We start from the raw sequence: 27,825 nt of genomic DNA, 5'->3' as shown, positions 1-27,825 counted from the left end.
CAAGAGGAAATTTTATTTTAGTAGCAATTAATGTAAAACACACAGGAAGCTAGAGACATATGATTACTTAGAAATGAATACAAATACAATGCACCCCAGGACAAATGCCTTTCAAACTTTGAGTTTGAGAACAGTTTCCATTCTGTGGCATATGGATATTAAATTACACTAAACTGCAGACACTAGAACTGCAGGCCACGCTCATATTTGTGGCCCAGTTCTGTAAAAATTCAAACTGCCGGTGCCAAACAGTTTGTAGTTTGTCAGACCTAAAACAGTAAAAAAAAGAAAAGAATTGTTCATATTAGGTCTTTCTTTTACACCTCTGACAAACTATAAAAATGTCCTCAGCAAACTAAACCTGACACAAGTTTGGTTCAAATGTTAGTAAGTCTGCATTTTCATTGGGACTGCAGTGAGTTTTCAGGGCAGTTTGCTGCTCTGCAGTTCAACCTGAACGGACAAGTTAGGGCACACGCAAGTTTGCTTACATAAAACAGTAACGCATGTACAGTGAAAACAGACCCAGCCAAAAATAAACAAGTGGAAACTCTAATATACAATCATGTGATGAAACTCTGCTGTATGTTTTAAAAGCAAGCAGCCCGAGGTTATAGCAGTATAACTAAGACATGTTTCAGGTTCACCTGATCCTTTAACTATAATAAGGTATCAGAAAGAAAAGTTTGAAGCTTAATCTTCAGTATAGAAGCCCTTTGTTTTAACAGTTCAGTGAATTCCAACTGTAATTTAACTTTCAAAGAAGTGAAACTAAAATCACACACTACAGAAGCCCCCAACCAGTCACTGGTGTTTGTCAGGTTTATAGATGCACAAGGTCCGTGCTGATGGATCGCTGGCATCAATCCAGCATGGCATCCAGTAATGGGAGAGCCACTGGGCACGACCTGGGTAGTGCTTCTCAAAGACCTGTCTATAGTAGTAGGCCTCTTTAGTGTGTGGGGGGTTGTGAGGGAACGTCTTATGAGCTTTCTCCATGTGGTCATCGTTCACCTACGAGAACAAATGGGTAGGCAGTTCAAACATCATCTTTAATTAAGTTGACAGTCTGACAAAACAGTGTTAATGGTTTATATTTTCTTTCAGTTTCAGAGCAGGAATAAGATATAATACATAAATAGGCTCCACCTACAGAACTCTGACATGCTCTGTTTTTCCAGCCTTCGTCAAACTGCCGCTGTTACAATTCAAGGTTATTATAGGTAACAAACTAAAATAAAACTACTGCAAATATGCAATAAATGAAATAAAAATAAAGTAAAAACAGACTTTTGAAAAGACAAAATAAATTGTTCTGGTGCCACGTGCACTTACGGACATCCTTATGTTTAAACATTTGTTATGGACAAACTGTGGTTTGCACAGGAGCTGAATAACCAAACACCCCTCAGGTTCAGATCAGGCTTCCTCTTAATCACGCCCCTCCAGGTCTCACTGTCATTGCCCATGTGAGCGTTAAAGTCTCCCAGCAGGATGATGGAGTCACCGGACGGAGCACCCTGCCTAGAAAATTCAAGAAGGCTTAGTGCTCTGAACTGTCATTTGGCACATAAGCACAAAAAACAGTCAGGACCCATTACCTGGCCCAAAGGTGGAGGAAAGCAACCCTCCTGTCCACTGGTGAAAACTCCACGGTACAGGCAGTAAGCCGAGGCGATACAAGAATACCCACCCCAGCTCATCGAGGGCAACTCGAGACTGTAACAGAGTCCAGCCCCTCTCCAGGAGAATGGTTCCAGGCCATGAGTGAGCACTACTACATCTAGCTGATAGATATAGCTGGTATAACCTCACACACTAGCTCAGGCTCATTCCCCTCAGAGGTGACACTCCATGTCCCTGTAGCCAGTCTTGATGGCCAATCTGACCCCTACGATCCCTCTTGCAGGTGGTGGGCCTACAGGAGGGTCTCCTCTTTGGGCTGTGCCCAAATGGGCACCACTGGCTGGTGCCCGGCCACCCAACACTCTCCCTCAAGCTCCTTCCCCAGGCCTGGTCCCAGCGTGGGGGCCCAGTAACCCTATCCCCGGCAGGGTAAACTGTTCACTTAGTGACTCTTCCAACTTCTTCGAGAGACAAGTGTTTTTTTTTTCTTTCTACAATAAATAAACTGTCCAGTTAAGGAGCAGAGGTGGTTATTAATCAGCTGCTTTGGTGTTAATGAAATTAACAACAGGTGCACTGAAAGGGCAACAATGAGACACCCCCCAAACAGGAATGGTTTCACACCTGTGTCTCCCAGCACAGTCTCAGAGCATGGAGGAGACTCCAGGAGACAGGCACTTACTCTAGGACAGGGGTCATCACTTCATTTGTCCAAGGGCTGGAATTTTTCTTGACAGTCATGAAGTAAATTAAAATTAATATTGTATGCTAAGTAATATATTATCATTTGATATATCAAATTTTCTTTCAAATTTATACTATTTTTAATGATATATGCAAATCTTGCACTTACATGTTCTCTGTTATGTTGATGTTGTTACAGAGACAGTGCAGTTACATGAGAGCAACAAGTTTATCTACTTTTCAGAAGATGTTTTTGTTGTAGGTTTTTTTGAAAGAATATAGAAACATGAAGAGTCCAGATGCAAAACTATCTGACTTAAAGTATCTGACTTAAAGTATCTGAGTACCTAATTTTAGGAATACTGATTTAATTCTGAAGACGCCTTCTTACAATCAGTGTTCATGTCAACATAAAAACTTTACTATGAATTGGACTGAATTGAGAGGTTTCTCTTTCTTGTTGGACATTCAGCTAAAGGCTCCTACCCTACCAAAAATTACCATTGACTCCAGATGCTCCTGCAGGCACATATACCAGGACCTCTTTATGGACGTCACGCCATCGCTGAAAGCTTCTTTGCACCTCCACAGAATCTCATCGGGGATCAAGCTGAGACCTTTGAAAGACTCCCTCAGAAGGTGCTTCTCCACTCCATGCTGCTTTCATATAACAAACCACACTGTTGTACAAAGCAAAGCAAGTATTACATGATGGTTTGGTCAGCAAGGTTGGACAGTCGCTCACCTTAGGGACCCTCATTTCCTCAGGCAGGGAAAGGTAGTATGCTGTGAATCTGTGGTCCAGGAAAGGCACTCTTAGCTCCAGTCTGAACAACATAAAGCAACATTTGATAATCAGCATCATAAATGGTTAGTCACATTATTAAATGGCCATTACTGTTTAACCATTAACATTTTGCATTATTAATGCATTTTTTATTTTGCTACTGAAACTCTTCAAATTGTCAAATTGCTGCTGCCTACTTTATTTTTGCCCTCTCTAAGAAAGGATTTCCCTTTTCATGGTTGATGCTGTTGCACAAACATTATTTAAAGTCATTTCTGGCCTAAGCATGCTCTGTCAGGTGATTTTTGTGCCCAATTTATTAGCGCATTGATCTGATTTGATCTAAAGGAAAAGAAAAGTGTTGCATTTGCAGGACTTTTTTTCCCCAGCAGAAAATTACTGAGCAACAGCAGGAAAAATGCTGATTATTTATTTTGCCTGATTCTGTTACCAGTCTTAATTCTTTGGTGCTGGGAGATCTAGTGAGTGAAGTGAGCGAAGTTACCCATGTGCAGCAGTGGTGCGATCAGCACGTAGAACATCAAACATGTAGAGCTCCTTCAAGAGACGAATGCTGTCATCCGCTGCAGCTTTGGGTGTTGGAGCCTAAAAGAGAAATGATGGTTTTTCATCAGTCTGATACCAATCTAACTTTGGGTTTAGTCTGAAAAATTCCTTCAGCCCATGTCTGAAGATTAAATATACTGTAAGCTGCCAGTACTACCCCTCAGCCTCCTGGCAGCAGAATCTTTTGGTGGCACAAATTCCCTGGAAATACAAGTTCTGGAACACATAGATCTTAATAGGGTGCATATGAGGCTAAGTGACTTTTTTTCACCATATCAATTCAAAAGCAAATGGTTAAGAACCAGGAATAGGAAATGCTAAAATCATAATAAATATAAACCAATGAGAATACTTTCTGTGACTCACATTATTATGGTAAGCACTAATTCATCTGGATCTTTAGTAGATGCAGCTATAGTATCAATTTGAACATCCTAGGTCACATTGTTCTTGAGTTATCACATTCACAAAGTAGGCCACCCTCCGCCCAGTGGTTGATGACAATACTGCATCAGCATTTTTAGGCGAAGGGGTACAAAGAATTGACCAGAGTCCAGCTGATCCTTACAACAAATACATTAGTAATACATACTAATTATGATTCAAAAATGTTTTTATTCAAAAGCAGTGTAACATGAGAACAGAGAAATTTATAGAAACAGAACTTAGATTCAGTTTTATTTTGTAAAGCTTGTCCAGATTTCACGAACAGTGTAATCATTCCAAAGCAAAGACTTCTGTTTAGTCTGTCATAGGATTCAAACATTTACTGTCACAAAGGAACAGAAACTGAGTGTTCCACCCAAAATGTTCTGGCTTTGTCACAGTTTTCTATTGAATGTTAGTACGTGCACATTCAAATACTAATAATGCTATGTAAATATATGTTTACTCACACGACAGACGTTGAACCACCTAAAGACAGACTCTGACTCTTCAACAATCACCGCTCATAAGTGCAGTTGTCAATCCTTAACATTAAACTCAGATCAGTTTTAAAAAGAAGTTTGGACAAGTTTGAACCTGACAGATTTCCTCAGGTAGCTCCTGGCAGCTGTGTGATAAAGAACGTCCCCAAATTCAGAAACTATTTCATCCGAAACTGCCGGTGATTTAAATCTTTGCCTCTTATAAAGTTCACTGTCTGTGTTGTGGTGCTTATGACACGTCCTGTCTTCAGGACTCTGCTGCACGCTTCCTGGTGTGTGACGCAGTGATGCACTGTCAGCTCACCTGTGCAGGTCTCCTCCTGCATCTTCTCCCATATCGAACATAGCAGGTGAGGAAAAGAAACACGTGGTTTACCTCTGATGTTAGCGATCAGGTCCGCCTTGCCTGTTTGCCTGTTTTTGCCCTTTTTTTTGGGGGGGGGGGTGGGGGGGGGTTCAGGCTAGCTTAGATGTGACTGTAAAACGTGATGATTGTTGTTTTTATCAGCTGATAACTGATCATTGTCAACGGAAAATGAGTTAGTGCACAGGTCTTGGCCTGCGTGGCAGCTGTTCAGTGCATTGTGAGATCTGTAGTATATGGTGGGAGTGCAATTTACCCGCTGGCCATTAATAATAGTGATATGAAATCATCTTGCTGCGGACTGTATAAAATTATATGTGGCCTGGATGTGGCCCACGGGCCTTGAGTCTGACACACGCTCTATCTGCTGCATCTCTCGACTATCATCTCTGTCAGCAAGCAAAGCTTCTCTTTGCGTTGCTTCATTCAGCAGACACTGTTACAGGTTGCGTCACGTCCGTTGGGGCTTTTGTATTTGACCTGACACCTCTGTTCTGGGCTCGTCCCATCGGGAGGAGTTCCCAAGGCAGACCCAGGACAGATGGAGAGATTCTTTTTCTCGTCTGGCCTGGGAATGCTTTGGGATCCCACCAGACGAGCTGGAGGAGGTAGTTGGGGAGAGGGAGGTCTAGGACTCTCTGCTTAGACTGCTGCACCCAAGACCTGGTCCCAGATAAATGGAAGAAAATGGGTGGATGGATGGAAAAAAAACAAACAAAATACAAAACAAAAACCCCACAACATCCCAATTCCTATTGGTAGAAAAATGCACCACATCAACCAATCAAAAAAATTCTATGGCAACGCATGGCATTTGGTTGCTGTGCAACAGTTGGAGTGACAGCAGAGAAAGAAGACAGCATTATGAATAGGGAGACCTATTCATAATGCCCCCCAAAAAACAGGATATAACCAAGGCAGACGAGGTTGGAGGCACAATGCAGGACTCATCTGGCAAAACTTAAACATGGTTCATTAGAAGAGGGACACACAACTAAATTGGGGCTGAACAAAACAGAAAACTATGGAGTATGGTGACACACAGCAAGGTAGACACATGGCATGACAAATTACAAGACAAAGGACCAGGGAAAAAAACAATACAGAGGAGAACAAGAGGATCGAGAACGGGTGGAGAAACAGGTGGGAACAACTAAAGGAAACAAGACCCGAAAGTAAAGCTAAATAAAAGGCAGACAAGACTAAGACAGGGAACAAGTAGGCATGGGACACAGGTGCAAACTTGTCACAACACTGGGAATAAAACTAAATACAAACACGAGGTACAGGACACAACACAGAGGGACAAAACAGTCACTGGATCTCAGAGATATGGGGGAGACAAAGGCATATGCAAACTGGAAAACACAACAGAAAAATCTCAATGAAAACAGAACCTAAGGGAACAAAACAAAATGCTGGGCAAAAGGCCCAGGACCAGGACAGAAACATAGAATTGGGCAAAATATGTTTCCTGCAAAACAAAAGAACATGTCTGTTGTTCAAAATAAAAGTTAAATTGTGCACAGTGTTGACAGTATTTGGAAAGTGCAATTCAATTCAATTCAATTCAATTTTATTTATATAGCGCCAAATCACAACAAACTGTCGCCTCAAGGCGCTTTGTATTGTGGGTAAAGACCCTACAATAATACAGAGAAAACCCAACAGTCAAAACGACCCCCTATGAGCAGCACTTGGTGACAGTGGAAAGGAAAAACTCCCTTTTAACAGGAAGAAACCTCCATCAGAACCAGGCTCAGGGAGGGGGGGTCATCTGCCGCGACCGGTTGGGCGGAGGGGAGAGAAAGACATGCTGTGGAAGAGAGCCAGAGATTAATATCAATTAATGATTAAATGCAGAGTGGAGTATAAACAAAGTAAATAAGGTGAACGAGAAACAGTGCATTATGTGAACCCCCCAGCAGACTAGGCCTATAGCAGCATAACTAAGGGATGGTTCAGGGTCACCTGATCCAGCCCTAACTATAAGCTTTATCATAAAGGAAAGTTTTAAGCCTAATCTTAAAAATAGAGAGGGTGTCTGTCTCCCGAATCCAAGCTGGGAGCTGGTTCCACAGAAGAGGCGCCTGAAAGCTGAAGGCTCTGCCTCCCATTCTACTCTTAAGTATCCTAGGAACCACAAGTAAGCCAGCAGTCTGAGAGCGAAGTGCTCTGTTGGGGTGATATGGTACTATGAGGTCTTTGAGATAAGATGGTGCCTGATTATTCAAGACCTTGTATGTGAGGAGAAGAATTTTAAATTCTATTCTAGATTTAACAGGGAGCCAATGAAGAGAAGCCAATATGGGAGAAATGTTTAATATGCGCATTGAAGGACATATCCTGGTCAAAAATGACTCCAAGATTTCTCACAGTGTTACTGGAGGCCAAAGTAATGCCATCCAGAGTAAGTATCTGGTTAGACACCATGTTTCTAAGATTTGTGGGGCCGAGAAGAAGAACTTCAGTTTTATCTGAATTTAGAAGCAGGAAATTAGAGGTCATCCAGGCCTTAATATCTTTAAGACATTCCTGCAGTTTAACTAATTGATGTGTGTCATCTGGCGTCATTGATAAGTAAAGCTGAGTATCATCTGCATAACAATGAAAATTGATGCAGTGCTTTCTAATAATACTGGGAAGCATGTATAATGTAAATAAAATTGGTCCTAGCACAGAACCCTGTGGAACTCCATAATTAACCTTAGTGTGTGAAGAAGACTCCCCATTTACATGAACAAATTGGAGTCTATGAGATAAATATGATTCAAACCACTGCAGTGCAGTACCTTTAATACCTATAGTATGCTCTAATCTCTGTAATAAAATGTTATGGTCAACAGTATCAAAAGCTGCACTGAGGTCCAACAGGACAAGAACAGAGATGAGTCCACTGTCAGAGGCTCTAAGAAGATCATTGGTAACCTTCACTAATGCTGTTTCTGTACTGTGATGAATTCTGAAACCTGACTGAAACTCTTCAAATAAACCGTTCCTCTGCAGATGATCAGTTAGCTGTTTTACAACTACTCTTTCAAGAATCTTTGAGAGAAAAAGAAGGTTGGAGATTGGCCTATAATTAGCTAAGACAGCTGGGTCAGTGATGGCTTTTTAAGTAGAGGTTTAATTACAGCCACCTTGGAGGTCTGTGGTACATAGCCAACTAATAAAGACTGATTGATCATTTTTAAGATTGAAGCATCAATAATTGGAAAGACTTCTTTGAACAGTCTAGTAGGAATGGGATCTAATAAACATGTTGCTGGTTTGGAGGAAGTAACTATTGAAGTTAACTCTGAAAGATCAACTGGAGCAAAAGAGTCTAAACAAATACCAGCAGTGCTGAAAGCAGCCAAACATGAAGAATAATCTTTGAGATGGTCATGAATAATTTTTTCTCGAATGTCTAAAATTTTATTTGTAAAGAAATCCATGAAGTCACTACTAGTCAAAGTGAAAGGAATACTCGGCTCTACAGAGCTCTGACTCTTTGTCAGCCTGGCTACAGTGCTGAAAACAAACCTGGGGTTGTTCTTATTTTCTTCAATTAATGATGAATAGTAAGATGTCCTAGCTTTACGGAGGGCTTTTTTATAGAGCAACAAACTCTTTTTCCAGGCTAAATGAGCATCTTCTAATTTAGTGAGACGCCATTCCCTCTCCAGCTTTCGGGTTATCTGCTTTAAGCTGTGTGTTTGTGAATTATACCACGGAGTCAGGCACTTCTGATTTGAAGCTTTCCTTTTCAGAGGAGGCACAGTATCCAAAGTCATACACAGTGAGGATGTAAAACTATTGACGAGATAATCGACCTCACTGGGAGCAGAGTTTAGGTAGCTGCTCCGTACTGTGTTGGCACTGAAGAGCATAACAATGAAGGAATTAGATCCTTAAACTTAGTTACAGCACTTTCAGAAAGACTTCTACTGTAATCAAACTTATTCCCCACTGCTGTGTAATCCATTAAAATAAATGTAAATGTTACTAAGAAATGATCAGACAGGAGGGGGCTTTCAGGGAATACTCTTAAGTCTTCAGTTTCTATGCCATATGTTAGGACAAGATCCAGAGTATGATTAAAGTGGTGGGTGGGCTCCTTTACATTTTGAGAGAAGCCAATTGAATCTAACAATAGATTAAATGCAGTGTTGAGGCTGTCATTCTCAGCATCTACATGGATGTTAAAATCACCCACTATAATTATTTTATCTGAACTGAGCACTAAATCAGATAAAAAGTCTGAGAAATCAGACAGAAACTCTGAGTAGGGACCAGGTGGACGATAGATAATAACAAATAAAACAGGTTTTTGATTTTCCCAATTAGGATGGACAAGACTAAGAGTCAGGCTTTCAAAAGAATGAAAACTTTGTCTGGGTCTTTGATTAATTAATAAGCTGGAATTGAAGATTGCAGCTACTCCTCCTCCTCGACCTGTGCTTCGAGCATTCTGACAGTTACTGTGACTCGGGGGTGTTGATTCATTTAAACTAACATATTCATCCTGCTGTAACCAGGTTTCTGTAAGGCAGAATAAATCAATACGTTGATTAATTATTAAATCATTTAATAATATGGACTTGGAAGAGAGAGACCTAATGTTTAATAATACACATTTAATTGTTTTATTCTTTGGTGCAGTTGATGAAGCTGTATTATTTATTGTTTTTGAATTTTTATGCTTAAATAGCTTTTTGCTGATTTTAGCTTTGGTTTTTGGTGGTCTGGGAGCAGGCACCGACTCTATGGGGTTGGGGTTTTGGGGGGATGGCAGGAGGAGAGAAGCTGCAGAGAGGCGTGTAAGACTGCAACTCTGCTTCCTGGTCTCAACCCTGGGTAGTCAGGTTTTAGGAGGGTTAATAAATTTGGCCAGATTTCTAGAAATGAGAGCTGCTCCATCCAAAGTGGGATGGATGCCGTCTCTCCTAACAAGACCAGGTTTTCCCCAGAAACTTTGCCAATTATCTATGAAGCCCACGTCATTTTTTGGACACCACTCAGACAGCCAGCGATTCAAGGAGAACATGCGGCTAAACATGTCGCTCCTGGTCTGATTGGGGAGGGGCCCAGAGAAAACTACAGAGTCCGACATCGTTTTTGCAAAGTTACACACCGAGTCAATATTAATTTTAGTGACCTCTGATTGGCGTAACCGGGTGTCATTACTGCCGACATGAATAACGATCTTACCAAATCTACGATTAGCCTTAGCCAGCAGTTTCAAATTTCCATGAATGCCGCCTGCTCTGGCCCCTGGAAGACATTTGACTATGGTCGCCGGTGTCTCTAGCTTCACGTTTCTCAAAACAGAGTCGCCAATAACCAGAGTTTGTTCCTCGGCGGGTGTGTCGCCAAGTGGAGAAAAACGGTTAGAGACGTGAACAGGTTGGTGGTGTACCCGGGGCTTCTGCTTAGGACTACGCTTCCTCCTCACCGTCACCCAGCTGGCCTGTTTTCCCAGTTTGTGTAACTCATCAACAGTGTGCATAATCACAGACAATAATAGGCAATTCTAAAATGAAGAGAGGTAATATATTCTATGCGCAGGACATAACAGCACGATGCATTCAGGATGCTAAGCATAAACAATATGGTCAAGGTTATGTGATGGTCAGGGTCATGAGTAAGTACCTCAGTTGAGAGGTACTTACTCATGAAAGTAGAATGCATGCAAGTAAGAAATAATGTGGTTACAAAAAAGTAATGCCAACATTACAGTTAATATCACAAAATACTAGAAGGCCACAGTCATTTGAAGTTCAAGGTAATGGGCAAGTACCTCGTTTGAGAAGTAGATTGCATTTGAGTATGGAAAAAATGATTTAGAAAAATAAAAATTAAGGGCAATGATAAAAAATAGAAATTATGGCCAATGTTAAAGTTTTTGTGGCTAACAGTGAAGTTTTATTGGAACTTGTAAAACCAAGTAACTCACCTTGTGGAAGTAAATGTATCCCTGAGTTAGCTCATCAGAACCCTCTCCAGAGAAGATCACAACACTGTCCGTCTGCTGTCTGATGTACTTTGAAACCAAGTACATAACTGTAGAGTGAAAAAGTGTAGAGTGAAATGCATTCCTGTTCATACACCCTTATACGAACAAATCACTACCCACCGTACTGAATGTATAATTTATCATTAGTGTTGTTGTGTTTAATTGTAGCACAATTAATCACCCACCTCTTTGGCCATTTAACTAATCTCATTGGATTAATGTGCTATTCAAATTAATCAGTGAAAGGGAAAAGGAATGTGATGATGATACAGCACACCCAGACACATCAACAAGCACATTACTCAGCAAAACTGTAAAGCAGTGGCATTTTTAAATGACAGTCTGGATAATTACTTCATTAACAAACATAGTTAATACGTCAAAAGATAAAGCCTGAGTTATTTCACAAGATTTTGCTAGCAGGGCCCCACAATGGTGCAGCAGTAAGTACCATCGCCTCACAAAAGCCTTAGTTTTGAATCAATACAGCTGTAACTTTTCTATGTGGACTTTCTCTTTAGAATGAATTTACAGACACCCTGCACATTAGGCACCCATCTGCTTCAGCTGGATCACCTGAACCCAGGTCTGGGGAGGGGAAGTGGAAAATGCTAGAGCATTTTCCACTGTTAGCCACTACAAACTGGTAGTGGCTAACCAACTAGACATAGTAGTGGTGGACAAGCAGAGGAAGAAAGCCGTAGCGATAAATGTAGCAATACCAAGCAACATTAACATCAAGAAGAAGGAACACGAAAGGCTTGACGAATACCGAGGGCTGAGAGAAAGGCTAGAGAGGATGTGGAAGGTGAAGATAACAGTGGTCCCTGTGGTAATGGGAACACTCAGGGCATTGACTCCCAAACTGGGAGTGGCTCCAGCAGATTCTGTGAGTGTGTCCAAACTTTTGACTAGTGTGCTTTGTGTTGCACTCACCCACAGATGCACGAATGGTGGTGATGTCATAGGTCTCCAGGTGGACAATAACTTCCTCCACAACTTTGATGCCTTCTTCTGCGGTGAAGTTCACCTCATGGTGTTCACTGCCAATATGAGCCGCCACCTGACAAAATTGTGTTATCATGACTAAAAACACCTTTTTTACATAGTCTTGCTATAAGCTGCAGGAAAACAGATAATTAATTTGGAAAATGATGTAATCAGTTCCTTGGGTGTCCAACATCACCGTGTCTTATAAGTCAACATGTGAGGAACAGACCTTGCGAGCAGCTAGGATGTCTGGACTGTCATCTGATCCAATTGAAAATGTCTGAATGGGATATGGTAGCTTCTCCTCCTTGGCCAATTTTACAAGTGTAGCAGCAACCAAACTGGAGTCCAGACCACCTGAACAACAGAAACGATGGTTATTTATTTAATGTATACTCAATCCTCAATCTGGAATTTCCATTGATAAATAAGTCTAAGCCGAAAAACACTGATAGAACAAAACACGTTAAACTCTTCTAAAGGGCTGTTGTGCTTAATCTTATACTTGTGCTCTCTTTTACAACATTTTACCATTTATTAAATTAATCATAAAACCTGCTTCAGCAAAAAGATGTAAAAAAGTAGTGAATTTTCAGGGAGTTGCCTCTTGCCGCATTAACATGTGCAGCATTGTGCTGAGGCGCAAATTAAATGCTGACAATGAATATATTCTAACAAGGTTCCAAGTCTTAGTGAATATCTTTTTTTTCAGTTGTGGTTAGAAGTTTACAAACACTCATCAAGGGTGTCAATATCATGGTAATCCAAAATAAGTTTAAGATTTGCGCACCCAATTTTTGCTTTTTATGTCATGTAACGCTGCTGTGGCAGGTAAGGCAGAGGACCCCAATGCAGGACTCCAAAGGCGACAGATAAATTAAGATTTCAGGTTTATTAGTATGAACCTTAACAGAGCTGGTTGGGTGCCAGCAGTACAAAATACTAAATTCACTTGAAACTTAAACTAGTACATGAACTTGAACATTATCATAGGGGCAAACATAAGGGTGCACAGCAGGGAAAGTCGATGATGATGACTATGGTGACGAGGACGCAACCAGGAACGAGGGAAAATGCAGACAACATATAGACAGAGGAAAAATGATGGAAGTGGAAACATCTGGGGAGAACAGGTGAACAGAATATGCTAATTGAAACACAGGAAGCAAAACTAAACATGAAGCACACAGGATAAGGGACAGTGAAAAAAACCAAACAGAAAGTGACCAAATATGACACAACGCAGTGTTGACATATAGGGAGGCTGGCACACAGACGGAATCCAAACATATGACTGAACAAAAACCTAAACACAACACACAGAGAAGTAAAACCAAACAAGACGTGAAACAAGGGACTAAGACACAGAACAGACACAGGAACCCAGACAGAACAGGAGGACATGGGAAAAACAGGAGAACTGGGAATCTAAACATAACTAAACCAAAACCAAGAACATGTCTCAGATAAGTAAAGTAAGACCTAAAAATACAAACTGCAAACCCAAAATAAAACTAAGGCAAAAGGAAACTGAGAAACACAACTAGAGAAATTAAACAAAAACACAAAACAATGGGCCAAAAGGAGCAAGACCATGACATTTTAAAGTCATAAAAGATGTATGTTCTACAATCATTCCATTCTGGAAAAAGAACAGATCTTTAAAACAAATTGTTAAAAGCCCCACATCAAAATGGCATTCATGCTCATGATTAGTGTATGTAAACCTCTGACGACAACTGTATATTTACACTGAATTGTGATGAATTGCATGTAAAATGCCTCCCCTTGAGGGGGCATGGATAAGGCGCTGAACTAGCTGCATGTTTTTTTGGGGTAATAAGGGCAATAAGTGGCAATAATTCCTATAACTTATGCTCTATCATCATAGGTAGAAATTCCAGCTTTGCTGAGCACACTAGAGTTACTGTGCTGCCAAAAAGAAGGAGTGAATAAGGCCAGAAACGACTATTTCCAACTCAAGGGTGATAATAATCAGAAATGATGTTGTCACTAAAATTGATGGAGTCTTGAAGGCAATTCAAGAGACAGAGAGACATGAGAGATTTCTCAGGTTGTATGGATCAAGCAGAAGAGTGCATTTCTATTGTTGAAGATAACTCAGAGAAATGCAAGACCAATGCACTGTCTAAACAAGTAGCTATCCTTACAAAATCCACAATTTTAAAAATCGCTTTCATCGTTCAAACCAAACCAGCAACAGCCCCAAACCATCTGTCAATCTCCCACTCCCTTCTCCCATCACTAGTGAAGAAGACCCCAAGATACTTAAACTATTCCACCTTGGGCAACAACTAGTCTGGAGCCAGAATGGGCATTCCAAAGCAGAGATGCGAATCTGAGGCCACCAAGGTAGAAGTCTTCCACCGCTTTGCTACACTTAGAAATTCTGTCCATAAAAATTCAATACAGAACTGCTGACAAAGAGTAGCCATGGCAAAGTCCAACATCCACAGGAAACGAGTCTGATTTATTGCAAGCAATACAGGCCAAGCTCTTGTTGCAGTTGTACAGGGACTGACATCCCACACCATACATAATGCATTCTCCACAAATCACATGTAGACTGGATAGGCAAATTCCCATGCACACTCGAATATCCCTAAGAGGATACGTTTAGGGGTGCTGGGTTTGTAAAGCATCCTCCCCTGCCTGATCCAACTCACCACAAGGTGGTGATAAGTTGACAGCTCAGTTCCTCTCTTCACCCAAGTGTCCAGAGCATACAGGGGCAGATCTGATGATACAATTACAAAATTGATCACCAACCTGCCACCATAGGTGGAAGGGTTTGTGTGTTTGTTATGGACAAACTGTGGTTTGCATAGAAGTCCAATAACAAAACACCATTTAGGTTCAGGTCAGGCAGGCTGTTCCTCTTAATCACACCCAGATCTCCCTGACATTGCCCATGTGAGCGCTGAAGTCATTGTCATCGTTGTTGAAGTAAAACGATGGAGTCACCGGATGGAGCGCCCTCGAGCACCCCGCCCAGCGAGTCAAAGAAGGGTGGGTACTCTGAACTGTCATTTGACGCATAAGTGTTAAAAACGATCAGGAACCATTCCCTGGCAGCTTTCCCATCCACCGGTGAAAACGTACAGACAGTAAGCTGAGGGGATACAAGAATACCCACCTCAGCTTGCTGCCTCTCACCGAGGGCAACTTCAGACTGGAACAAAGTCCAGCCCCTCTCTAAGAGGCCGGTTCACTAGGTTTCACTACTTTCAAATTTAATAAAGTCAAAGAAAGAATAAATGAGTTGGAGTTGAAAATCAGAGAATTAGAAAGCTTGATTATCCTCTGAATCAAACTTTTTATGACCAGGATGAAAAAACGTGTTAATTACTTGCCTGGTAAACTGAGAAACTGGATTCTGCTAGAGCCATGAATACAATTAGAAAGTAACAGGGAGAATAATTTACAAATCCAGAGGAAAGTAACACTTTTTTTTTGTACTATAAATTGCCCACTGGATCTGGTAAAACAAAAATGTTTTCCGGACAAACTGGATATTCCTTGTATTTTTGAACATACAAATCTTGAACTCATTTAAACAATTGGATTGATGATATTTTCAATGCCATTACCAGTATGAAAGGTGATAAAGTCCCAGGACTGATGGATACCTGCTCAAAAGTTGAATGAGGCTTACAGGTTGAAAAAAAAAATTGCTTTCAGGCAAGGCAGCTGTTCATTCATTCACACTGTTTTGCGAGCGATCCAATATGGTAGCCGCCTCTGGGTTATTTGTCACATTTGGTGATGTCACAGGGGATATCATGCATTCTGTTTGTTTTATATACTGTGATTCCCCATCTTCACATCTTAAAGTCAAGAAGAGTCTTTCAAATTTCATATGGAATAACAGAAAGCCAAGACTCAGACTCTACCTACCTTATGACAGGGGAGGGTTGCAGCTTCCCAGTCTACAGTGATATTACGGGGCTGCCCAGCTGAAAGCCAGAACATTCTGATTTTCTAAAGATGTTTTGCTCTGGGTAGAGACTGAAAAGTTGTCCTCAAAAGGCCTAGCACTGAGCATGCTTTTATACTCTGCACTTCTTTAAAAAAACAGTTAACACTTTTGTGGTGTGGTATGAACTAAATGAACAAGTTCTTATATTGCACTTTTCTACTTATGCTGAGCGAAAAAAACAAAACAAACACACACAAACTTCTACAGCTACGTGCTTACTATTTAGCATTCACACTCCCAGCAGTTGCATCAGAGAGTACCTTGGGGTAAAGTATCTTGTCCAATGACACTTGCAATGACGCATGCAGACTGGAGCAGCTAGAAATCAAACCACCAACCTTCCAATTAGTAGATGACCTGCTCTACCTCCTGAGCCACAGCCACCCCATAAAGTACTTTTGGAAGATTCCCTGGTGCTAGTATTTTGTTTCTTGGGGTGGCTGTAGCTCAGTAGGTAGAGCAAGTCCCCTACTGATCGGAAGGTCAGCGGTTCGATTCTTGGCTACTCCAGGGTACATGCCAATGTATCCTTGGGCAAGATACTTAACCCCAAGTTGCTCTCCGACTGTCCCGTCGGTGTGTGAATATTAGCTAATTAAAAGCACTTAGCTTAGTAAACATGGGAGTGCATGGGTGAATGTAAAACATGTTGTATAAGCGCTTTGAGTGCTCATACTGAGTAGAAAAGCACTATATAAGAACTAGTCCATTTACCATTTTCTTGCCAACACTTCAACCACGAGAAAATAAAAGATCTGGGGTTTAAAGCATAGTTTGAGAGGGGTACAACAATACTGCATGATGTGTATAAAGAATCTAATGCTATTTAAGTTGAAGGCTAAGTTTGATGTGCCACAGAATCATGTCTTTAAATAGTTACAGCATAGAAGCTTTATTCTGGCACACCTAAGAAACAGGGTGCAACAACCTCCACTAACTATCTTGGAAAGAATTGTTCAACAAAAAAAAAATAGCAAAGGGCTGGTCACTCAGATATATAATAATGGTCAAAAACCGTCATGACAACTCTGAAAGCAAGATCGGATTAAACTGGTTACTAGACATACAGGATGATATCTCACCTGATGAATGGTGTATAATTTGTCTAAAAGAACATACTCAAGCCATCAACACCTGACTGAAAATAATATGAGGACATATATCTCCCCACTATAGTTGAATAAGTAAGGAAGTAAAATTTTATTTATATAGCACCTCTCAAGACAAATATTACAAAGTGCTTCACAACAGCAAAGCAAAACAGGAAAAGAAAAACTAACCAAATGCAAGTCTACAAAGGAGTTTTATTTTAAAAAAGACACCACCAAATCACCACCAAGCTCTCAAGGACAGGGGGAGAGAGTTCCAGAGTCGGGGAGCCACTGTTGTAAAAGCTCTGTTTAGGGTTTACCATAGATTTTATTAAATTAAAGTTTTATTGAATGACAGCATCCTTAAAATAAGGACTTGCCCAGAGACCAGTGAAGTGTTAATTATAGAGAGCACACAGGGACTGACATGCGAAAAGAGACTTTTGAACAGAGATGTTGGTAGAATGTCAAGAAAATATGATTAATAATATGATTTCATTGAGTCCACAAATTTTTCCAGCCAAGGTAAAGAAACAGAACAAAAACTTTCTATAATGACAGATCAAGCTGGAGCAGGAATAGCCAATGAAGATCCTGATGGGGAAATATTAGTTCTTATAGTGCTAATTTTTTTTTTAACCAGAAAAGAAAGAAAATTATTACAATCTTCATTTTAAAAAAATTGGAACAACAGGTGAAGCAGGAGTAAAAATATCACTAATGGTATCAAATGACATGGATTACCTCTACTCTTTATGACCAGCTTTGAAAAATAGGCCCCACAATGGTCCCATAATGCACTGTTTCTTTTTTATTCACCTTTTTTACTTTGTATATACTTCACTCTGTGTTTAATCATTAATTATTAGCAATATCTGGCTCTCTTCCACAGCATCTCTCTTGTCCTGTCTCCCTCCCCTCAGCCCCCCCCCTCAGCAGATGACCCCCCCTCCCTGAGCCTGGTTCTGCTGGAGGTTTCTTCCTGTTAAAGGGAGTTTTTCCTTCCCACTGTCGCCAAGTGGTTACTCATAGGGGGTCGTTTTGACTGTTGGGTTTTCTCTGTATTATTGTAGGGTCTTTACCCACAATACAAAGCGCCTTGAGGCGACTGTTTGTTGTGATTTGGTGCTATATAAATAAAATTGAATTGAATTAAAAGAAACTAAAAGAGCCTTTAAATGAAGCAGATGAATGTGTAAATGTGTTTTCTTCAACAGGTGCTCAACATTACAACAGAAATGCGAATGCTGTCATTTGTCCAAGGTAAAGGTTTTGCAACAGGAGCTAATCTTGTTTTAACAGGGCCGACTTCATCTAAAAGGGAAAGACAATGATTTGTTTAGTGATCAACATCATTAAAGAGAGGTAAAAATAAATTAGATCTGTCAGATAATTTCACTGCAGTAGAGGAATTTAAGATGTGAGAGCTAACCACATGGCAAACAGGAAATAGAGGGACATGATAGGGCAAGTTAAAAAGATTGCAATGGCAATCAGAAATACAAATGTCCTTAGAATAAATAGAATCAATATCAAAAGTAAAAGAAAGGTCCAGAATGTGTCCTTTGGCATGTATGGGACCAGATCCATGCTGGGTAAAGTGAAAAAAATCCATGATGCTAAAAAAAACCTCTAGCAAAGAGGTCAGAGTCATCATCAATGTGGGTATTAAAATCCCCAACTATAACCAGTCTGGACAACTTCTTGGTGGAAGTTAAGAATTCACTGAACTCCTTTAAGAATATGCTTCTTGGGCAAGGAAGACAATACACCACAGCACAGTACTAAGGATCCTTATAACCAACTTTAATCAGCTGTAGTTCAAAAGAAGTAAAGTGTCTGAATGACAAGAGAACCAGTCCGAAACACTGCAGCAAGACCCCTCCTCTACCAGGTGTCCGAGGCTGGCTGATGAAAGAGTAACAATCTGGGTAAAGCTTGATGAGGGATGAAAATCAGAGTCACACTGCCAGGTTTGAGTAAGGAATAAAAAATCCAATTCTTTGGAGAGTATAAAATCCTTAGTCATTGATCGAGCATTAAATAGCACCATGTTCAGCGAGTAGAAAGCTCAATTAGTAGCTGATGCTTGACTTAAAGGACGTAAATATGGAGGGTTTGAACCATGACCCTTTAAATTCCACTCACTGGGGGGACAAAAGGCCAAACAACTAGAGAGTCTGGATGAACCCTCCAACTATAAATGACCGAAGAGTATCACATTTTTTTAAAAAAGCTGAAAATACTGTTTATCTTAAAATTTTTAAAAATTTGTAAAAAATAAAATAAAAAATTTTAAAGTTGGGGTTTGAGTCCGACCCACAGCCATTTGCTATGTGTCTTGCCCTGCTCAAACAAACAACAGTTGTAGAAAAACAGTTCTAGCTGCAGACAGCAGAAGTTACCTGACAGAAGACAACCAATTCTCCTGTGAGCCATGAGACGTTTCCTTACAGCATTTTCAAACAGAATTCTGATGTTGCTTTTCACCACTTCCTCATCCAAACCTATGGAGACATAAACCCTTTAACATTCTGCAAAAATAAGATCTCCTGGATGCTTAAATTAGCATAGTCTTACTTGTAGGTAGTCTCTCCAATGTATCATAGATGGCATGAGAAGGCTCTTGTCTGCAGCAGTGAAACTGTTCCATCTGAATAGACTGAACTTTGCCATTTAGCATCAAATCAAAGACCTCAAAGTGACCAGGGAGGAAGGGGACAATATTGGCAGGAGTAGCCATGGCATGGGTGATGTCTATCAGACCTGTGATCAAAAGGTTTGTAATGCAAACTTGGAAAAATGTATCATTCAATGAGGCATTATAAACTATCTCATTACCTTTGGCCTCTGAGCACAATGCGAGGAATCCATCATCTGTGAGAAGTTTGAACAAAGGTCTGACACCATACGTATCCCTTCCCACATGGACCTTTCTGTTGGCAGTATCCAGAAGAATGAAAGCAAATACACCATCCAGGAGAGAAGCCATCTTCTTAATGCCAAAGCGGTCATATAGGTGGAGCAAAATCTCACCATCCATTTTAGTCTGGTAATCAAAGTCAAACTGCTTCCTCAGCTGAAAAAAAAAAAACAAAAAATACCAACATGGTTATTTTAGCTATCATCAAACTGAAGGGGCAACATGGTGGTGCAGTGGTTATTACTGCTGCCTCACCTGCAAGAAGGTCCTGGGTTTGAATCCAGGCTTTCTGTGTGGAGTTTACATGTTCTCCCCATGTCTGCATGGATTCTCACTGGGTACACTAGCTTCCTCCCACAGTGTGAAGCCATGCACTTAATGGGGTTAGATTAATGGTGATTCTAAATTGCTCGTAGGTGTGAATGTGACTGTCTCTCTGTTTTAGCCTTGCGGCAGACTGGCAACCTGTCATGGGTGTACCCCATGTCTTGCCCTATGGAAGCTCCTATGGCATTTGACCCAGTGAGACCAAAATGGCTCGGCATCATCTAGACAAGTAGGACATCAAAAGTTGTCCAAAGTTTTGTAGAATTTTCAATGGCCTTGTCACACCAGGCTGATGAACTTTGCCTTCATTTTTCTCTCTCGCCACAAAATTGTTTGTGCACTCATTGATTTGCCCGATAAGCCTAAAAACGTAATCACTCGTGTACAGACCTAGGCTGAAGCCATAACTACGGATTCAAGGCTATAGATGCAATAGCACCCCCTACACAGGTCAAGCTGAAAAGGGGGGTCCTATCAAGCATGGCTGGTTTGTGGGATTCAAGTGGTAGCTGACAGGTAACAACAGGCAAAGTGGAATGCAGCTTTGGAAGTACCTGAAGCAAAAACTGTGAGGACTTCTGTAAGGCAGGCAACACGGTGGCATGGTGGTTAGCACTACTGCCTCACAGCTAGAATGACATCTGGGTTTGACTCCAGCTTGGCCCGGGCCATTCTGTGTGGAGTTTGCATGTTCTTCCCGTGTCTGCGTGGGTTTCCTCCTGGTACTCTGGTTTCCGCCCACAGTCCAAAGACAGTTACTGGGGTTAGGTTAATAGGTGTGAATGTGAGTGTGACTGGTTGTCTGTCTTTCTGTGTTAACCCTGCGACAGGCTGATGACCTGTAAAGGGTGTACCCTACCTCTCACCCTATGTCAGCTGGGATAAGCAAGTGGCTCTACTCTCAGCCCCTCCTGAATGATAACACTCCTCACCTTATCTCTAAGGGAGAGACCAGCCACCCTTCACAGGAAGCACAATTCTGCCTCTTGTATCCAGGATCTTGTACTTTTGGAACTACTCAAAGCTCATGACCATAGGTTAGGGTAAGGATGTGTAGACTGACTGGAAAATTGGCAGGTTTGCTTTCATGCTATGCTCCCCCTTTTTTCGGACAGACCGGTGCAGCATCTGCATCACTCCAGACGCAGCCCCAGTTCTGTCTGTAAATCACTCGCTCCTCGCTCACTCGTGAACAAGACCCCGAGATACTTAAATTTCTCCGCCTGGGGCAGGAACTCATCCCTGAGCTGGAGAGGGCACTCCACCCTTTTCTGGCTGAGGACCATGGCCTCAGACTTAGAGATGCTGGTTCTCATACCAGCTGCTTCACACTAGGCTGTGACACATTCCACTACGAGCTGGAGGCCACCATCTGATGAAGCCAGCAGGACCACATCATCCACAAAAAGCTGAGACAAGATTCTGAGGCCACCTAGGCAGAAGCCTTCCGCCACTTGGCTACACCTAGAAATTCTGTCCATAAAGGTTATGAACACAATCTTTGACAAAGGGAAGCCCTGGCAATACACACAGGAAATGAGTCCGGCTATACGGACCAAGCTCTCGCTGTGGTTGTTCAGGAACTGAATGGCCCGAAACAGTGGGCCAGACACCCCATACTTCATGAAGCACACATAGACTGGTTGGGCAAACTCCCACACACACTTGAACACCCTCAAGAGAATAAAGAGCTGGTCCAGCATTCCACGACGAGGACCAAAACTAAATTTTTCCTCTTGAATCCTCCTTTCCAGCACCCGGGAATAGACCTTACTGGGGAGGCTGAGGAGTGTGATCCCCCAAAAGTTGGAGCACACCCTCTGGTCTCCCTTCTTGAAGATGGGGACCACCACCCTGGTCTGCCAATCCAGTGGCACCACCCCAGATCTCCAAGCAATGTTGTAGAGGCATGTCAACCAAGACAGCCCTACAACATCCAGAGGCTTCAGGAACTCAGGGTGAATCTCGTCCACCCTAGGGGCCCTGCCACTAAGGAGTTGTTTATCCACCTCAGTGACCTCACCCCCAGTGATGGGCGAGTCATCCCCTCGTCCCCAGACTCTGCTTCCACTACAGAAGGCGTGTCAGTGGGAGTAAGGAGGTCTTCAAAGTATTCCTTCCACCGCCTGACAATAGTCAGTAGTCAGCAGCACTCCACTCACACTTTAGACTGTGTGAGTAGAGCACCGCTTTCCCCTCCTGAGTCGTCGGACGGTTTGCCAGAATCATTTCAATGCCATCTGAAAGCCTCACCGAACTCCTCCCACACCCGAGTTTTTGCTTTGGCCACCACCCAAGCCACGTTCTGCTTGGCCTGTCAGTACCTGTTAGCTGCCTCTGGAGTCCCACAGGCTAACCAAGCCCGATAAGACCTCCTTCTTCAGCTTGATGGCTCCCTTCACCTCCGGTGACCACCATCTGGTTGCCTGTCGTGGTTACCACAACAGCCACCAACCACCTTGCAGCTCTGAGCAGCAGCCTCAACAATGGAATAGTAGAACATGGTCCATTTGGACTCAATGTCCTCAGCCTCTCCCAGAATGCTGTCAAAGTTCTGCCGGAGGTGAGAGTTGAAGATCTCACGGACTGGGGCTTCTGCCAGGCGTTCCCAGCACACCCTCACAACATGTTTAGGTGTGCTGGGTCTGTCCAGCTTCCTCCCCTGCCACCTGATCCAACTCACCACCAGTTAGTGATCAGTTGACAGCAAAGCTCCTCTCTTCACCTGAGTGTCCAGAACATATAGCCGCAGATCTGGTGATACGATTACAAAGTCGATCATCAACCTCCGACTTAGGGTTTTCTGGTGCTACGTGCACTTATGGACATCCTTATGTTCAAACTAATCCAGCCATATGCAATTTAGAGGCTTTTGAGATGGGGCTTAATCTTCACTTTTTTGAAATAAACTGCTAACAATTTTTCAGATTTTTGGTCTCCGGGGTTCTTTTCACTTTATTAGTCAAAGCTAATGGTTACTTCATTCCAAGATCTCAATGAATAAAACACCAACACTAACCCATTTTCCTGGATTGCCAATGACGCATTAATTAGTGGTCAGTGGATAAAAAACATCACTCAACTTTTTACAGTGACATTTAAGCTAGCCTGACTCCCCAAAAATGGGCAGACAAAAAAATGTACCTTGAAAACAGGTGGGAGGCAAAGGACGTGTTTGCTCACATCAGAAGTAACCCCCCACCCCCACCCACCCCATGATGTACAGGTAAAAGAGTGAAATTGTGGGACAGATGCAGGAGAAGATGCAGAGACCTGCAGAGGTGAGCTGATGGTAAATGGTAAATGGACTAGTTCTTATATAGCGCTTTTCTACTCTGTTTGAGCACTCAAAGCGCTTATACACGTGCTTATGCAATGGTGCATCAGTGCATCACACACCAGGAAAAGCAGCAAAGTCCTGAAGACAGAGCACATCATAAGCACTGTAACGCAGACTGAACTTTATAAGAGGCAAAGGTTTAAATCACTGGCCATTTCGGTCTTTTCTGGAGGAAACACCTTCTGAATTTGGTGACATGGCTTATCACACAGAGGGTCAAAGTGGAAATTTGTCAGTTCATGGAAAGTAAGAAAGAAAAGGAATAAGAGGGAAAACTAAATAGCTTGTTGTTTCTGGACTTTTCACACATCAAAAAAGAAATCTGCAAATTTTCATCTGCTGGAAATGTTCTCAGGACACACCCACCAAACAACAGAAAGCCTAAGCCTATCTCAATGCCTGTTCACACCATTTGGAGAAAATATGCAGTTGAATCCAGACGCTATAGCAAATCAGCACACATCATCTTCAGATTGAGCGTGCCCCAGGTTTGAACAGTGGGTGTCATATTATAAATGTACGCAGACAATTCTTTGTTAATGACATGTTAATGTTAGAATGTGTTAAAAAGATTAGATCCAACTCATTGTGCGTACAAAGCACACAATGAAATGATCGTTCAAGATCACTCATCCAGAGACGAGCATCTGTGGTCATGCACCCAGAGACCGGTTGCCCAAGGACACAACACAGTGCAGGGACAGGGGCTTGAACCGGCAACCCTCCGACTACAAGGCAAACGCTTACCCACTGCACCACTGCCACTAATCTCCATGCAACTAATCTATTACGCTCCAGTAGAGACTTTAGTTTTCAGTGATGTGACAACCAGATGTAGTAATGGAGCACAATGTGTGCAATATCTTGGGAAAAGGTTTTCTCAAACAACCACTAAGGTCACATATTTCAGATAGGACTGAAACTTACTGTGTGGTGGTTGTAAATCTCTCCATTGTAGCAGAGCCACATGTATGGAAACTTCTTGATGCGCAGTGGTTGCATGCCATACAGCTGGTCCACAATAGCGAGGCGGTGGAAACCAAAACAACAGTTGGTGAACCCATTGACATTCTCAAAGCGGAAAGCATCAGGGCCCCTGTGAGCGATCTTCATGGCACAAGTGCACTGAACCGACAGGCACTCATCGCTGCCAAACAAAGCCCAGATACCACACATGTCACAGCTGTGGAGGCTAGACAGAAAAAATAAAGAGAAACATTAGTTACAAACCAAAGTTTGCCAGTTTAATATCATCATCATGCATAAGTCCCCCATACAATATTTTAATGGATGAAGGTTATCATATATAACCCTATGCCCCCCCGCGAACATGTCATAATCGGCTCAGCGTACTTCAAAAGTGCCGCCGTTAGCAGACTTACGGCAACAATTACCGTAATAACACCATAGTAATACCCCATGTTGGATGTGAAGTACAGTTTCTCAGCTTTCAGAAACCATTTAACAAACGGTCGAGTTATTACGGTAATTCAAAGTTCCTTTGATCATCCACCTCAGGCTCTGTGTTAACCAGCTGTTCACAGCTAGTAGGTGCAGATAATGGGTGCTTCAGCGGTGGACGCCCGGCAGTATAGGGTTAAAATATGTATGCTGTGAGTGCGTTTCAGATGGCTCTCATGCTGCAAAACTATTGCTGCTGCAAACTATGGGTCTGGGCAATCAACTGGTGCTTTTCATGACTCCGCTAGTCAATCAATGGCATGCTGTTCTTCCACGTCACATTTTCGGATCTCCACGGATTGCTTGGAACCCCAGGTGAGAGAGTACGAAAAAAGTACCTGCGGGATGATGAGATGATACTCAGCTTTATCTATCAATGAAACCAGATGGCACACATCAATTAATTAAACTCCAAGAACATTAAGGCCTGGATGACCTCTAATTTCCTTCTTCTAAATTCAGATAAAACTGAAGTTCTTGTACTCGGCCCCACAAATCTTAGAAACATGGTGTCAAACCAGATACTTACTCTGGATGGCATTACTTTGGCCTCCAGTAACACTGTGAGAAATCTTGGAGTCATTTTTGACCAGGATATGTCCTTCAATACACATATTAAATTAATATGTAGGACCGCTTTTTTGCATTTGCGCAATATTTCTAAAATTAGAAACATCCTTTCTCAGAGTGATGTTGAAAAGCTAATTCATGCATTTATTACTTCTAGGGTGGACTATTGTAATTCATTATTATCAGGCTGTCCTAAAAGCTCCCTGAAAAGCCTTCAGCTGATCCAAAATGCTGCAGCTAGAGTACTGACAGGGACTAGAAAGAGAGAGCAGATTTCTCCCATATTGGCTTCTCTTCATTGGCTCCCTGTTAAATCTAGAATAGAATTTAAAATTCTTCTCCTCACATACAAAGTCTTGAATAATCAGGCCCCATCTTATCTCAAAGACCTCATAGTCCCATATCACCCCAACAGAGCACTTCGCTCTCAGACTGCTGGCTTACTTGTGGTTCCTAGGATACTTAAGAGTAGAATGGGAGGCAGAGCCTTCAGCTTTCAGGCCCCTCTTCTGTGGAACCAGCTCCCAGCTTGGATTCAGGAGACAGACACCCTCTCTATTTTTAAGATTAGGCTTAAAACTTTCCTTTATGATAAAGCTTATAGTTAGGGCTGGATCAGGTGACCCTGAACCCTCCCTTAGTTATGCTGCTATAGGCCTAGGCTGCTGGGGGGTTCCCATAATGCACTGTTTCTTTTCATTCACCTTATTTATTCTGTTTATACTTCACTCTGTATTTAATCATTAATTATTATTAATCTCTGGCTCTCTTCCACAGCATGTCTTTCTCTCCCCTCAGCCCAACCGGTGGCGGCAGATGACCCCCCCTCCCTGAGCCTGGTTCTGCTGGAGGTTTCTTCCTGTTAAAAGGGAGTTTTTCCTTCCCACTGTCACCAAGTGCTGCTCATAGGGGGTCGTTTTGACTGTTGGGTTTTCTCTGTATTATTGTAGGGTCTTTACCCACAATACAAAGCGCCTTGAGGCGACTGTTTGTTGTGATTTGGCGCTATATAAATAAATATGAAATAAATTTAATTGAATTGAACCTTGTACCAGATACTAATGGAAACGCTTTCAAACCGCGGATAGTCCAGGCGAGTGGCGCTGAGTAGTTCCGTATGGAAACACGGCTTGAAGCCACATTAACACAGCCACATTGTAACAGTAACATTGACACAGGTTTACTAAAATACAATGGGTTCTTTTAACAGGACATCAGACTGTCCCGTCTGTCATACTTTACAAAATTCCCACACTCCGTGAACGCAGTCTTACTGTGGTAATAGTCGTCTGCTTTTATGATTTAAATTCCAGCCGTGTATTAAAATGTAAGGGCCATGTGAGGAAAAGGATGAGCAGATTCTACATCCTGAATGCACCCTTGAACATACTGTATGTGTGCACACGCGCGTGTGTTACAAGCGTTTCAGTTAAATAATAACGCATGAATTTTTGATAAACCCAGAAAGTCTGGTTATTTCGGACACACCTACCCACCTACCCTACCTCTTTCTAAGAGCTAATAATACGAATTTACTGGGGGGAAAACGATTTTAATAGTAAATATACAATATATAGCATCGGAGATTTAAATATAAATGCGCTTCATATACCCGTTCTCTTGCCTCGACAACACCTACAGCCAAAACCCCACCAATTCAAAAATATGCTCAGCTACAAAATAATCGCAAACTGCCAATTTTAGACAACCATCTGCTGCTTCCTTACATATACGGTGGCAGTTTAGCAACCTCAATGAATTTGCTGATTTCTCTGAACTAACAGTCTGTTTTGTGTGCATCGTGGTCGCTGAATTTTCTGTAGCAGTCCACACAATTAAACACTGGTCAACAATTACGTAGCAAAAGAGTGTACATAACATACATAATACTATAATAATAACAATAATATGACATAATATACATTAATATTATTATACAGCAAAAGAAAGTTAAGTATGACAGTTTTCCCAGCGTGTTTCTCCTCTGAACTCTTTCGAGTCGAAAGTCTGCTTCTTGCAGCTCATCTTACCGTGTTCACCCAATAACTCCCGCAAAGAAACTCAGTGAGACCGCGGGGACATTTACGGTCCAGCTGATGCAACGTTTACTAAACAAACAAAAGAAAGAAAGAAAGAAAAAAAAAATAATAATAAAGCTACACCGTCGA

At 41.8% G+C, this 27,825-nt stretch overlaps 1 protein-coding gene across 2 annotated transcripts; it reads right to left on the bottom strand.

The window, feature by feature from the left end:
* On the bottom strand, positions 1-27,825 carry asns (asparagine synthetase). 2 transcript variants are annotated; one of them, XM_030741903.1, is made up of 12 exons: positions 27,691-27,825; positions 24,554-24,820; positions 19,878-20,115; positions 19,617-19,802; positions 19,442-19,543; positions 12,175-12,302; positions 11,892-12,018; positions 10,896-11,002; positions 3,603-3,703; positions 3,056-3,137; positions 2,812-2,967; positions 1-1,014 (listed from the first exon to the last, which is right to left on the bottom strand). In XM_030741903.1, exons 2-12 carry the CDS (start codon positions 24,800-24,802, stop codon positions 805-807), a joined length of 1,686 nt encoding a protein of 561 aa, XP_030597763.1. In that variant the 5' UTR covers positions 24,803-24,820; positions 27,691-27,825; the 3' UTR covers positions 1-804. The 2 variants fall into 2 exon arrangements, with proteins under 2 accessions (XP_030597763.1, XP_030597764.1); XM_030741904.1 differs by having other exon boundaries at positions 24,554-24,818; positions 27,688-27,821.

The sequence above is a fragment of the Archocentrus centrarchus genome, chromosome 11 (assembly GCF_007364275.1).
Source record: "Archocentrus centrarchus isolate MPI-CPG fArcCen1 chromosome 11, fArcCen1, whole genome shotgun sequence".
Classification (NCBI taxonomy): Eukaryota; Metazoa; Chordata; class Actinopteri; order Cichliformes; family Cichlidae; genus Archocentrus; species Archocentrus centrarchus.
Note: the sequence above shows the minus strand (reverse complement) of the source record. Positions and strands in the feature narration are given on the sequence as shown.

Excerpts from the sequence above, each read along its gene's own strand:
- asns (XM_030741903.1), bottom strand. The coding sequence starts at position 24,802 with ATGTGTGGTATCTGGGCTTTGTTTGGCAGCGATGAGTGCCTGTCGGTT. Across the intron at positions 12,303-19,441 it reads AATTGGTTGTCTTCTGTCAG|GTGGTCTGGACTCCAGTTTG; the intron begins GTAACTTCTGCT and ends TCTGTTGTTCAG. Across the intron at positions 2,968-3,055 it reads AGGAAATGAGGGTCCCTAAG|CATGGAGTGGAGAAGCACCT; the intron begins GTGAGCGACTGT and ends ATATGAAAGCAG.